At 40.4% G+C, this 13,775-nt stretch overlaps 1 protein-coding gene across 1 annotated transcript; it reads left to right on the top strand.

Moving 5' to 3' along the window:
* Positions 1-3,446: 3,446 nt before the first annotated feature.
* Positions 3,447-12,763, top strand: LOC102778230 (inositol monophosphatase 1-like). Its single transcript, XM_087845647.1, has 9 exons — positions 3,447-3,498; positions 4,804-4,899; positions 9,739-9,878; positions 9,970-10,074; positions 10,199-10,244; positions 10,330-10,438; positions 11,304-11,412; positions 12,231-12,382; positions 12,543-12,763. The coding sequence occupies exons 2-9, from the start codon at positions 4,837-4,839 to the stop codon at positions 12,668-12,670; spliced, it is 852 nt and encodes a 283-aa protein (XP_087701773.1). The 5' UTR covers positions 3,447-3,498; positions 4,804-4,836; the 3' UTR covers positions 12,671-12,763.
* Positions 12,764-13,775: the final 1,012 nt, after the last annotated feature.

The following is a 13,775-nucleotide window of genomic DNA, read 5'->3' as shown; positions in this document are numbered from 1 at the left end:
GTCCAGCTGACAGCATAAAATACTTGTTCAAGTTTTAATGGCCTAATTTTTGCCTTTTACAGTCAAAGAAAATGTGCTTCGCTGCGCTAAAGATACTCTAGTGCAGCGGTCCCCAACCCCCGGGCCACGGATGGTATGTATGGTTTTCAGGGTTTTTAGCGGTTTTTAGCGTTATTTTGTTATTGTTTTTGTCGTTTACTCATTTTTTCTGGGTCGTTTCACATGTGTTATGAATAAATCTTCTTTTTTCGGTACCGGTGCTAGTTTTATTTTGTTGTATTTATCTGCGACACCTTAAAGGCCGGTCCGTGAAAATATTGTCGGGCATAAACCGGTCCGTGGCACAAAAAAGGTTGGGGACCGCTGGTCTAGTGGTAGCTCTACTACCATGCTAATTTGAATATCTAAAGTTGCTTGTAAAAAGTAGCTCAGTACATGGAAATACTAAAGGAATCTGAACCTATGATAACACTGAATTACTATATGGTTCATTTTTTATATTTTATACTTGTATTTTTTGTGGGCAGCAGTTAGCACTATCATCTCACAAAAGGAAGGTCCTGGGTTTGAATCCAGCTCTCGCCATGTCTGTGTAGGATCTGTCTGGGTACTCCAGCTTCCCCCCGGAGTTTAAAGACATGAGGTTAAGTTAAGTCTAATTCTAAACTGGCTGTAGGGGTGAATGTGAGTGTGGCTGTTGGTCTCTGTGCGTTAGCACTGAGACAGACTGGTGAACTGTCCAGTTTGTACCCTACCTCTCACCCTATGGCAGCTGGGATAGTTACAGCCTCTCCCCCAACACCTGAATTGAAAAAGTGGAATAATGTCATCAGTTCCTTCACCACTTCGGACAAAACTAAAATATAAAGTATTTTGTAGAACTGCTCACAGTTCCCAGAAGAATATACCTTTAGTAATCCTCAGAGTTTCACTTCTATTGCACCATCAACAGGTATAAAAAATCCCACTAACTATTTGACAGATTCCCATACGATGTGGTTCATATATTCTGGGTGCTATAAAGTGAACTGAAATCATTTCCTTATTGGTATTATATTGGATGGATTAGTGAGCAGGTCTCCTGGGGCAAACTTGCAAAAGGTCCCCCACAGGTTTTACAAAGAAGAAACACACCCAGTCTTAAGGAGATTTGTGTCTCTTTGCAGTTTTAAGTCCTTCTGTGTCTCATTGTTTTGTGCCTTTGTGGTTCTGAGATTGAACCGCCACCAAGAAATGTTAAGTATCACTTCAAACTGAGGCTCTAGATCAGGGGCCTTTTGCTCTTTGGGATGCTGGGTTTGTGCCTGGTAGGCAGTAATCCATCCACTGAGCATCATCATGAGGTAAAATTGCTAATTTTACCAAATTACTACAACACCAATTACTTTGCCATGAGCCTCACCTGTGCATCGGGGTAGCATATTACTAAGGTGGAAAATGTGTTATAACTGTGAGCATGCTGTCTTTCTGGAGCCTACTACTGAGCCCCATTGTCCCCAAGCACAGCTGGAAGTCTTATTGATAGATCAAAAGGGGCTTGGTGACTTGATAAAGCCTCATCTTTCAGGGTGCACCGCTGACCTTCATGGCAGGCCTCAGTTACAGCTGTGATTCAAGGGAACCGAACATCCGAAACATCCATCATCCCGGATAAATTATTCATAACGGACCTGCCAGGGAGACAGCAGGACTGATGTATTTGTTTTGCTTGTCCTGTCACTTTCCTCTGCGTGTCTCCCAACATTTCTGAGAACATCTTATATTTAGTGCACAACGGGGACATCGGGGTGACAACTGCTCTCCTGCAGCTCCCAGTCAAACAAAATTGTCAACAAATCCCACCATGTAATATCCCACTCTGAACTGTTTTAATTCAACACAGGTAGAAAATCCACAACTTCATCAAGGAGACAGGAAGCAGATTGTTTAACAAAGCTGTTGTCATGTGAAGACTAGCGCCATGCCGTATGACTCACTTGCTTTAAGGATCCTTGCAGATGTAGTTTTTTTTTTTCCCCAAACATTTGCGTCACCACTCATGTTGTCATGACTTGCAGATTAGCAAACTGCAGAAACAGGCTGAACATATTCAACACCCATGAACGCAAGTTATGCAAGGTGTGGCAACGTCAAGCATCACGCTGAAACGTGCCCTGGAAAAAAGCCGACCGTTCTGCTTCATGCAGACATATCACACAATGTAGAAGACAGCACATATTTTGCTATGTCTTACTAGCCCTGTTTAGTATATAGAAGGTCACTTTCCCAGGGTTGGGGGTTGTTGTCCTTAGATATAAACGAGCCACATGTCTCCATTGTCGTCACGTTTGAAATCACAAGGCAGACAGAGATGCAACATCACGTCCTTGAGACGTGCAAAATTTAACTGAACAATTTGTCTTGCTGCAAAGAATTGCTCCACGCAAGACCACTGTCAGGGTGAGAAGTGGCATTATGACTTTGTAAAAAGAAAAAAAAGCACAAAAAAGTGTTTTGTAATGCCTCAGGACCTGAGTGCAGCATGTATTTGAAAGATAGATAGGATATGTATTATGTCATGTCTGAGTCTAAACAGTCAAGACTGGTTTTGCCAGACTTAAGTAGACTTTATAAGATATTTTGAGCATCTTGTAGCTGTTGTGCCAAACAGATGATTCCAACAGAAAACGAGTATTTTCACATTTAAGTTGCCTCACAGTGCATTTGGATATAAAATCTGACTGAGATATACACATTTAGACACATAAATATTGATGCTTATGGATGTGTTTATCTGTTGTGTTTACTTCTACTCAGTTCATGGGAAAACTGTAAAGACTTTATCCAACTTCCAGCAGGCACATTGAACAACAGCCATGCACGCACACATAATCGAAACCGACTCACCAGGGGACCTTTCAAACTATTTTCCACCAGTGGAATACAATAAAAGGACATAAAGAGAAAGCTCAATGGATGTGAAACTGCCAGGAAATATAAAACTAAGCGAAGCTTTGTTTGTCATACCAAATCATGTGTTAAAAGTCCAGAGCTGGAATGTAATTTTTGATTCCTCCAAAAAAGCAACCTAAGATTTCGAGCCCTAAAAATCAGTCATAATTTATAATCCAATATCAAGACTAAGAGTGTGGAAATTTTCTGGGATGCATTGTTCTGTATTCGATAACAACTCACAGACATGTATGGCAGCGGGGTGTGTTTTCCTATGGGACTCCACAAGAATTAGGGAGACACTCAAAATTTTCCACTTACTTTTTTAAGGATAAGGATGCACTCACTCTATGGTGAATGTGCCATCAGGTTGTTGTAGGTCTCCCTGAGATGGGACAGAATGTTTTCCTCTGATTGCTGTGAGAACCATCTGAGGGCGGTCCCAGTACTTTTCCCACTTTGTCATGCCAGCCTTTTTAGCTGCTTCATCTCTTCAATAAGGCAATTTAAAGTTAGGCTTTTCTAAAGAACTTGCAGTAGTATCTCGAGGCAACCTGACTACGCAAGGTAAGGCTTCTTATTTTTTAAATTCTTCACATTAAACTTTTCTTGGATTATCTTTTACAAAGCATTCTCTGATCTGCTTGGACACACTTTAGAAGTAGATCTAATCCATGTGAAGCAGAAGAGCTTAGACACCATATGTTCTGCAGTACAGTAGTACCTCAGGGCACAGTGTGCTCAAGGGTGTTGTCTTGTCCTTAAGTAACAGGCAGTTCTCTCTGCAGGCATGCTGTCTGCAAATCCTCGAATCAATTTAGCTGGGAGTGTATTTAAATGTGATGCAATTTATGTATCCCTAAGTGCATTACTAACTAATTTTCATTTATGATGGGAATGATACGCTCAGTTCCTTTTACAGCCTTCTTAGCACATATATACTGTGCTATAAAACAGACATTCTGATAGGTGGAAGCAGCATGGATTAGCTGGGACACTTTTCTTTTTTTCTTATTTTTTTTTTAAGAAAACCCCCCAAAACAATGTACAGTACAATATACATGGCACACCTACTGCACATTTGTCTGATGTTGTTGATATTAGTGCATAACAGTGCTCACAACTTTAGTCTTACACCAATAAATATCTACTGTTGTATAAACAGTTTGCTAATTACGCAGGCTTATAGCAGTATTTTATTGGTTTCACAGACCAAAAACAAAACTGAGTTTGAACCCACTAAAGGGGAGAGACAAAGACAGGGCCATTCAAACACCTGTGATAACCACAAAAACCTGTCAGTATCCTGCTCCCTAGTATTACATGAAAATAAATTGATGTTGTGATTAAAGTCTCTACTGTCAAATTTGAAAGTGTTTCCTCTCCACATAATGCCAGAGGAACATGGTGCAGTCCAATTGGCAATCAGCACCCAATAAGCTGCAGCTGATGTAATGCAGCTTTGATCCTTCTAACACAATTCAGCAGGCATCTCCAGCAGAAAGGTGGTAACTCAAAGAAAGCTGGGTTATTGAAAGACAAATTAAAGGAGTTATTTGAAAAGAGTGGTTTGCTTAAGTGTGTGAACTCCCAGTTCAGATATTGTGCTTTAAACATTTCATAGCAACGCTCTGAATATATGTACCTCCAATTGTTGTGTCTTTTGTATTTTGGTTATGTGCATTTTAAATGTTTCGAAGTTTTAGAGAGACTTGAAACATCATCTTTAAGTATGGTGACACATTCTTTGTGAATGCCCATTAGGATGGACAAAATAACTTGGACATTTGTTGCATTGTTTAGCTCTGCCTTGTGGATGCTGTAATGTTTTTTTTGGCTGTAACAATTTTACAGGCTACTTTTCTTTTACAGACTCTCCTAAGCAAGCCTCCATATAAAAGCAAAATGGAAGATCCATGGCAGAAGGCGTATGACTTTGCTGTTGCAGTGGCAAGAAAAGCTGGAGCGGTATGTCTTGAACACCCATTTGTTGTCTGGTGACTAACTAACCCCTCCTCCTGTCCTGTCGGTGGCGCTGTCACTTGGTGTTCGCTCGCTCTGTGGTATAGTATCGCTTCCTGTTCCTGCTCAAACACAGTGGTGTTTCTGAGTAGCTTATTTGCTTAGCAGTTTAATTAACAACTTTTAAATACATTCTTTTTTTCACAGTATAATCTTCACGTGCTTCATCCGAAGCACACTTTCTGTGTACTCACTACCTAATTTATAGCCAAAGTATTCACTCACTGTCTCTGTACTGTTTCGCTAGCTTAGCTCGTAGCCGACCCGTTAGCACCATGGCTACTTCACCTGTCCCTTCTGCACTTTCTTGCTCATTGTGTCAGATGTTTAGTTATTCCTCGGCCTCCTTTAGCAGTAATGATATCTGTAACAAATGTAGCATATTTGCAGCTCTGGAGGCCAGGATTACTGATCTGGAGACTCGGCTTTGCACCCTTCTCTCACCCTTAGCTAGCCAGGCCCCTGTAGCTGGTGCAGCCGAAGATAGCGTAGGCCCCGCTAGCTGTTCCCCGGCAAATCCCAAGCAGCTGCGGAAAGAAGGCGGCTGGGTAACGGTGAGGAGGAAGCATAGTCCTAAACAGAAGCCCCAGGTACACCACCAACCCGTTCATGTGTCTAACCGTTTTTCCCCACTCGGTGACACACCCGCTGGGGGTCAAACTCTGGTAATTGGTGATTCTGTTCTCAGACATGTGAAGCTAGAGACACCGGCAACCATAGTCAATTGTCTTCCAGGGGCCAGAGCAGGCGACATTGAAGGAAATTTAAAACTGCTGGCTAAGGGTAAACGTAAATTCAGTAAAATCATAATTCACGTCGGCAGTAATGACACCCGGTTACGCCAATCGGAGGTCACTAAAATCAATATTGAATCGGTGTGTAACTTTGCCAAAACAATGTCGGACTCTGTAGTTTTCTCTGGTCCCCTCCCCAATCAGACCAGGAGTGACATGTTTAGCCGCATGTTCTCCTTAAATTGCTGGCTGTCTGAGTGGTGTCCCAGAAATGATGTGGGCTTCATAGATAATTGGCAAACCTTCTGGAGGAAACCTGGTCTTGTTAGGAGAGATGGCATCCATCCCACTTTGGATGGAGCAGCTCTCATTTCTAGAAATATCAACAAATTTATTAAACCCCTCAAAACATGACTCTCCAGAGTTGGGACCAGGAAGCAGAGTTGCAGTCTTACACGCCTCTCTGTAGCTTCTCTCCTCCTGCTACCCCCCCAAAAACCCATCTCCATAGAGACTGTGTCTGCTTCCAAAAAGACAAAAAACAAACTAAAAACCAGCAACAAACAACTTAAACATTTACAAAGAAAGAACAATACAGTATCCACATCTGAACCAAAGAGTAAAACAGTGAAATGTGGATTATTAAATATTAGGTCTCTCTCCTCCAAGTCTCTGTTAGTACATGACTTAATAATTGATCAACAAATTGATTTACTCTGCCTTACAGAAACCTGGTTGCAGCAAGATGATTATGTTAGTTTAAATGAATCAACACCCCCGAGTCATTCTAACTACCAGAAATCTCGAAGCACAGGTCGAGGGGGCGGTGTGGCAGCAATTTTTCACACCAGTCTATTAATTAATGAAAGACCAAGACAGACTTTTAATTCATTTGAAAGCCTGATGCTTAACATTGTCCACCCCAGCTGTGAAACTCAGAAACCAGTCTTACTTGTTATCATCTATCGTCCACCTGGGCCTTACACAGAGTTTCTGTCTGATTTCTCAGACTTTATATCTAATTTAGTTCTGAGCTCAGATAAAATAATTATTGTGGGTGATTTTAACATCCATGTTGATGCTAAAAATGACAGCCTCAACATGGCATTTAATCTGTTGTTAGACTCAATTGGTTTCTCTCAAAATGTAAAAGAACCCACCCACCACTTTAATCACACTCTAGATCTGGTTTTAACATATGGCATAGAAACTGAACATTTAACAGTGTTTCCTGAAAACCCTCTCCTGTCTGATCATTTCTTGATAACATTTACATTTACAATAATTGATTACGCAGCAGTGGAGAGTGGACTTTATCAAAGTCGATGTCTTTCTGAAAGCGCTGTAACTAAGTTTAAGAATATAATCCAGCCACTGTTATCATCGTCAATGCCCTGTACCAACACAGAGCAGAGCAGCTATCTGAACGCTACCCCAACAGAGGTCGATTATCTTGTTAATAATTTCACCTCCTCACTACGTACGACTCTGGATACTGTAGCTCCGGTGAAAACTAAGGTCTCTAATCAGAAGTACCTGACCCCATGGTATAATTCTCAAACACGTACCCTAAAGCAGATGACTCGTAATCTGGAGAGGAAATGGCGTGTCACAAATTTAGAGGATCATCATTTAGCCTGGAGAAATAGTTTGTTGCTTTATAAGAAAGCCCTCCGCAAAGCCAGAACAGCTTACTACTCATCACTGATCGAAGAAAATAAGAACAACCCCAGGTTTCTCTTCAGCACTGTAGCCAGGCTGACAAAAAGTCAGAGCTCTTTTGAGCCAACCATCCCTTTAACGTTAACTAGTGATGACTTCATGAACTTCTTCACAAATAAAATTTTTATCATTAGAGAAAAAATTACCAATAATCATCCCACAGATGTAATATTATCTACAGCTACTTAGTTCCATTGATGTTAAGTTAGACTCTTTTTCTCCAATCGATCTTTCTGAGTTAACTTCAATAATTACTTCCTCCAAACCATCAACGTGTCTTTTAGACCCCATTCCTACAAAACTGCTCAAAGAAGTCCTGCCATTGATTAATTCTTCGATCTTATATATGATCAACCTATCTCTAATAATCGGCTATGTACCACAGGCCTTCAAGGTGGCTGCAGTTAAACCTTTACTCAAAAAGCCATCTCTAGACCCAGCAGTCTTAGCTAATTATAGGCCAATCTCCAACCTTCCTTTCATATCAAAAATCCTTGAAAGAGTAGTTGTCAAACAGCTAACAGATCATCTGCAGAGGAATGGCTTATTTGAAGAGTTTCAGTCAGGTTTCAGAGTTCATCACAGCACAGAAACAGCTTTAGTGAAGGTTACAAATGATCTTCTTATGGCCTCTGACAGTGGACTCATCTCTGTGCTTGTCCTTCTTGACCTTAGTGCAGCATTCGATACTGTTGACCATAATATCCTGTTAGAGCGATTAGAACATGCTGTAGGTATTACAGGTATTGCACTGCAGTGGTTTGTATCATATCTATCTAATAGACTCCAATTTGTGCATGTAAATGGAGAGTCCTCTTCACACACTGAGGTTAATTATGGAGTTCCACAGGGTTCAGTGCTAGGACCAATTCTGTTTACATTATACATGCTTCCCCTAGGCAGCATCATTAGAAGACATAGCATACATTTTCACTGCTATGCAGATGACACCCAGCTCTATCTGTCCATAAAGCCAGATAACACACACCAATTAGTTAAATTGCACGAATGTCTTAAAGACATAAAGACTTGGATGGCCACTAACTTTCTGCTTCTTAACTCAGATAAAACTGAGGTCATTGTACTCGGCGCTGAAAAGCTTAGAAATATGGTATCTAACCAGATTCTTACTCTAGATGGCATTACCTTGGCCTCCAGTAACACTGTGAGGAACCTTGGAGTCATTTTTGACCAGGATATGTCCTTCAACGCACATATTAAACAAATATGTAAGACTGCGTTCTTCCATTTGCGCAACATCTCTAAAATTAGAAATATCCTGTCTCAGAGTGATGCTGAAAAACTAGTTCATGCATTTATTACTTCCAGGCTGGACTACTGCAATTCATTATTATCAGGATGTCCAAAAAACTCACTGAAAAGCCTTCAGTTAATCCAAAATGCTGCAGCAAGAGTACTGACAGGGACTAGAAAGAGAGAGCATATTTCTCCTGTTTTGGCTTCCCTTCATTGGCTTCCTGTTAAATCCAGAATTGAATTCAAAATCCTGCTCTTCACATACAAGGTCTTAAATAATCAGGCCCCATCTTATCTTAATGACCTTGTAGTACCATATTACCCTATTAGAGCACTTCGCTCCCACTCTGCAGGCCTACTTGTTGTTCCTAGAGTATTTAAAAGTAGAATGGGAGGGAGAGCCTTCAGTTTTCAGGCCCCTCTTCTGTGGAACCAGCTTCCAGTTTGGATTCGGGAGACAGACACTATCTCTACTTTTAAGATTAGGCTTAAAACTTTCCTTTTTGCTAAAGCATATAGTTAGGGCTGGACCAGGTGACCCTGAATCCTCCCTTAGTTATGCTGCAATAGATGTAGGCTGCCGGGGATTCCCATGATGCATTGAGTTTTTCCTTTCCAGTCACCTTTCTCACTCACTATGTATTAACAGACCTCTCTGTATTGAATCATATCTGTTATTAATCTCTGTCTCTCTTCCACAGCATGTCTTTTATCCTGTCTTCCTTCTCTCACCCCAACCGGTCGCAGCAGATGGCCGCCCCTCCCTGAGCCTGGTTCTGCCGGAGGTTTCTTCCTGTTAAAAGGGAGTTTTTCCTTCCCACTGTCGCCAAAGTGCTTGCTCATAGGGGGTCATATGATTGTTGGGCTTTTCTCTGTATCTATGAAGCGCCTTGAGGCGACATTTGTTGTGATTTGGCGCTATATAAATAAAATTGAAATTGAATTGAATTAACTTCAAGTGTACACACAGCATTAAACATCCCAATACTAATGTTTAAAAAGCTGAAATGGGCGTTCTTTAAAAAAACAATTTAAGGTGGATTGGCAATGTGCCAATATTTAATTTAATCAGGAAATTAGGAAAGCTAGAGAGAGTGAAATCAGAGTCATGACAAAGAGCTCCACTGTGGACCTCGTCACCAAGACTGATGAGAGGGTTGAGAAAATCATCATCGGGTCTCTTAAAGAGGAATTTGGAGAAGGCACGCACTGGTGAATCATGCATACCCACCATCCCCTATTATATATATCTGTTGTTGTATGTGGGTGTTCCTCACTGATCCACTGCTGCTTCGTTCTGCAGTTTCATTGGGGAGGAGTCAGTTGCCAAAGGCGAGCCATGTATCTTGACTGACAAACCTACATGGATCATAGACCCCGTGGATGGCACCACAAACTTTGTACATGGGTAAGCTTTTTAAGTGATGTAAGGAAAGATGCATACAACTTCCTAGGCTCAAACAACTTTTGATAAGAGTGTCTATTTAAGCTTTTCTGACTAACTAATGCAATACACATGAAACTGCTTGCAGATTCCCATTTGTGGCTGTCTCTATTGCATTTGCCGTCAATAAGGAGGTACGTCAAATGAAGCTACTATATTAGAGAAAATGCGCACAGATCTCTGGATTAAGTCAATCTTAAAAAATTAAATCTGTTTCAGTTGGAGTTTGGTGTGGTATACAGCTGCTTGGAGGACAAGATGTACAAAGCAAGAAGGGGGAAGGGAGCTTTCTGTGATGACGAACCCATTCAGGTGTCTGATGTGAAAGGTACAATGTTCTCATGACACACGGTTTAGTCTATTATGTAAACACTGGCAAATGGACACCGTATTAAACCCCTGTTGTGCAGTAACATGATGGACTTCTCCAGTAAAATCTTATCCCCCTTCTTTATTAAAAAATTGTCCAACAAAATGCATTACCTGCATGAGCAAATTTGAGTCTATTTACCAGTACTTTTAATGTTTTATCGAACTGATTTGGAAAATAGGGAATTTGAGCTTGGTAAAGGATTGTGCATCGGTATTATCAAGGATGACTAATTAAACATAAATCTGCATTATACCCTGGAGTGATTTAACATCCTTATCCAAGACTTCTTTAGAACCGTACCCCAACTTATTTATTTATTTTTATTTAAACTTTTTTTTGTATCACTTGCTACACTACTAATGGAATTGACATTTAGTGTTTGTGTCACTTTGGGGACGAGTGTTGCTGAGCTATCGGGGTTTTGTCCGAGGGTGGCACAGTTGACAGACTTCTCAAACACTGAATAATTTGATGCATATTAATGAGTTAAAGTTTTAAGGACACTGTTTTAATGATTTTGAACGAGCTGGTGATGAAAATGAGATACAAATTCATGTATCCCTGTTTTGATTTGAATACCAAATCAGATGCTTTAAAAAACAAACCCCAAATTCTAATGTGTACTGCAAATGTAGCAGAACTGGTCCATTTCTAATTAAGATGAAATGTGCCCCGATATAAGAACAACATTTCGAAATGAACATTTGTGTCCAGATTTATCAATATTCCCAATGTACCACTTTCTGAAACTTCTGAATCTTGTAATAAGGTATATATCTACTGTTGCATACTAAGAATGTTGGACTTGCTCTCATTGCAGACATTAACAAGTCAATAATCATCTCTGAACATGGAACTGATAGAAGCCCAGAAAAAGTGACAAAGATCTTCTCCACAATGCAAAAGATCCTCTGCATCCCAGTGCATGGGTAAGTGGGCCTGGATTGAAACGCTATACTGTGCATTGCAGTCAAAATTCATTTCCACAGGGATTTTTGCAGCCACAACTCAACAAAATTGCCTGAATTTTTTTTTCTTTTCTTCAATCTATGTATATTCAACATGACAGGGAAATGCATAAATTGCTGTCAAAGTAACAGGCTTATTGCCTGTTGTATGCAGATCAATACAGCCTGCTCTGATTAGGTGTCAAATAGTCTAGTTTTTGTCTAAGCAGCTGGCATCTCGCATAAACAAGGTGTCCTTTAAGTCTGTGCCATGAGGCAATAGTGAGACAAGTCCCATATGGAGGTTTGTAAAGGACCTGTAGACTCAGCTTTAATCGCAGAGGTTAAACAGGATGATTTTTAAAGGAGTGTTTTCAGCCAAACTCCCATCTTTATCTAAACCTTACAAAGTAATTTTAAAATTCCTAACTAGCTAGTGAAGGTAAAGGGTGGCGAAAGGCATACTGTATGCCAAGGAACACCAACAGTAAAGAGGGTGAAACCAAAACATTTAATGTGTTAAATTGATGCAATAAGTTCAAACTCAAGGTAGATGATGAAACTGCTTTAGAGCAACAAAACCTGCATTTCCCCTTTTTATCTGTAAATATGTAAAGTACCATGATGGATTGTTCCACATAACTTTGGCTTCATCATATTTAAAATGAAGAGTCATGTGTCACTCAGTGTTGAACTTGGCAGCAAAGTTGCTGTTGTTGACCGGTGTGGTATGTTTTCCTCACTGCTTCTGCAATTCCCAGTATCCCTTAGATTTTTTTTTTCCTGACATTTTCTGACAGGCTACGTGGGTCAGGAACAGCTGCCACAAACATGTGTCTTGTGGCGACCGGGGCAGTCGAGGCATTCTTTGAGATCGGGATCCACTGCTGGGATATTGCTGCTGGCGCAGTTATAGTCAAAGAAGCTGGAGGAATCCTCCTGGATGTTGATGGTTTGTATGGTTTCTAAAAATCTTCTCAAACAGCTGGTTATGAAGCATATGTGCTTGGAAATGAGTGTTAATGAATATCATTGCAAAAGCAATATGTTACTTGTTGAAAACACTGACTGCAGGAGTCCTTCTTAATAAAGGTTTTGTTTTGACAACATAGGGGGACCATTCGATCTAATGTCTCGGAGGATGATTTCAGCAAACAATGAGACTATTGCTAAACGGATCATCAAGGAAATAGAAATATTCCCAGTGGTGAGGGATGACGCTCCAATAGAGAAGAAGTGAAGGTGCTTGATGATCGTTTATACTGAATTTCAAGTCCGCTGCAAAATGGGAACAAGAAAAACTCTTTCACACCTTTGTCAGAATAAAAATCTCTTTCCTGTACTCGGTTGTCTTAATGTGAGTGCTGGATTTTTGACTGGCTGCAGATTTTCCATATAGATTCAAAGTAAGTCATCAACTGAAGGATGAAATGGTTATAATTTTGAATACCTGCATAATTTGCACATGGTTTGCTTATGGCTTTCCATTTGTATAATATAACACATGGGGAGCATTCAGCCTTAAAGCTGAAGGCTTATTGGCTGGATTTCCAGTCGCTGTTTATCTCTGTACCAATCCGATGGAAATGGGTGAATTTAATCTAAGGTTCTTATCAGTGGAGATGATGGTCCTCTGCAGTTAATTGAGTCCATTTTGGAGTCACTTGATAAACACTGATCTGGTCAAGTGTCATATAATTAATGTGGTTAACACTGCTGCTGTTCACACAATTTATTCCTCATATAAACGTCGTCCACTAGAGGTCAATAATGCATCAGGAATTCAGTGGGATCTTCAAGGAGGGTTTTTTTTTTTTTTTTTTAATTTATTTATTTTATCCCCCCCTCCCCACCTGCTGCTGCATTTCTTAAAATTAAAGGTTGCTTCTGTTCTCTGGTTTAAAAACAGACAAAATTCTCCATTGTGTCGCTAAACTTCTACATTTTCCCTCCATCACGAGAAGTTTCCCAACTTACAGTCTTTTTTTTTTTTTTTTTTTTTTTTTTTTAAATATTTCTTCTGTGCTCATGCTGTAAAATAACATCTGGCTTCACAATGAATTGGAGAGGGAGTGGGGGGGAAGTGGGAGAAAGGTAGAGCAAGCTGAGGGTGAAAGGAAGCAGGAATGGCGAATGGAGCAACAAGAAAAAACAGCGGGAACAACGGCAGCTGAAGCGGCGGCAGCAACAACAACAGGAGGTTGGGGTAGGGAGTGCTAGGCTGAGGGGTCTATGAACATGTTTACACTGCTGACTTTGAATAATAAATAACTGCAGTTATTGTGCGTAATTATGCCCCTACACATCTGCCGCTGCTGTAGTGTATGATATATGTGAATTAACAG

This window comes from Neolamprologus brichardi, chromosome 9, assembly GCF_056152115.1.
Source record: "Neolamprologus brichardi isolate AB-2024 chromosome 9, ASM5615211v1, whole genome shotgun sequence".
In the NCBI taxonomy this organism is placed as follows: domain Eukaryota; kingdom Metazoa; phylum Chordata; class Actinopteri; order Cichliformes; family Cichlidae; genus Neolamprologus; species Neolamprologus brichardi.
The sequence above is the reverse complement of the archived record's forward strand: the minus strand, read 5'-3'. Positions and strand labels throughout refer to the sequence as shown.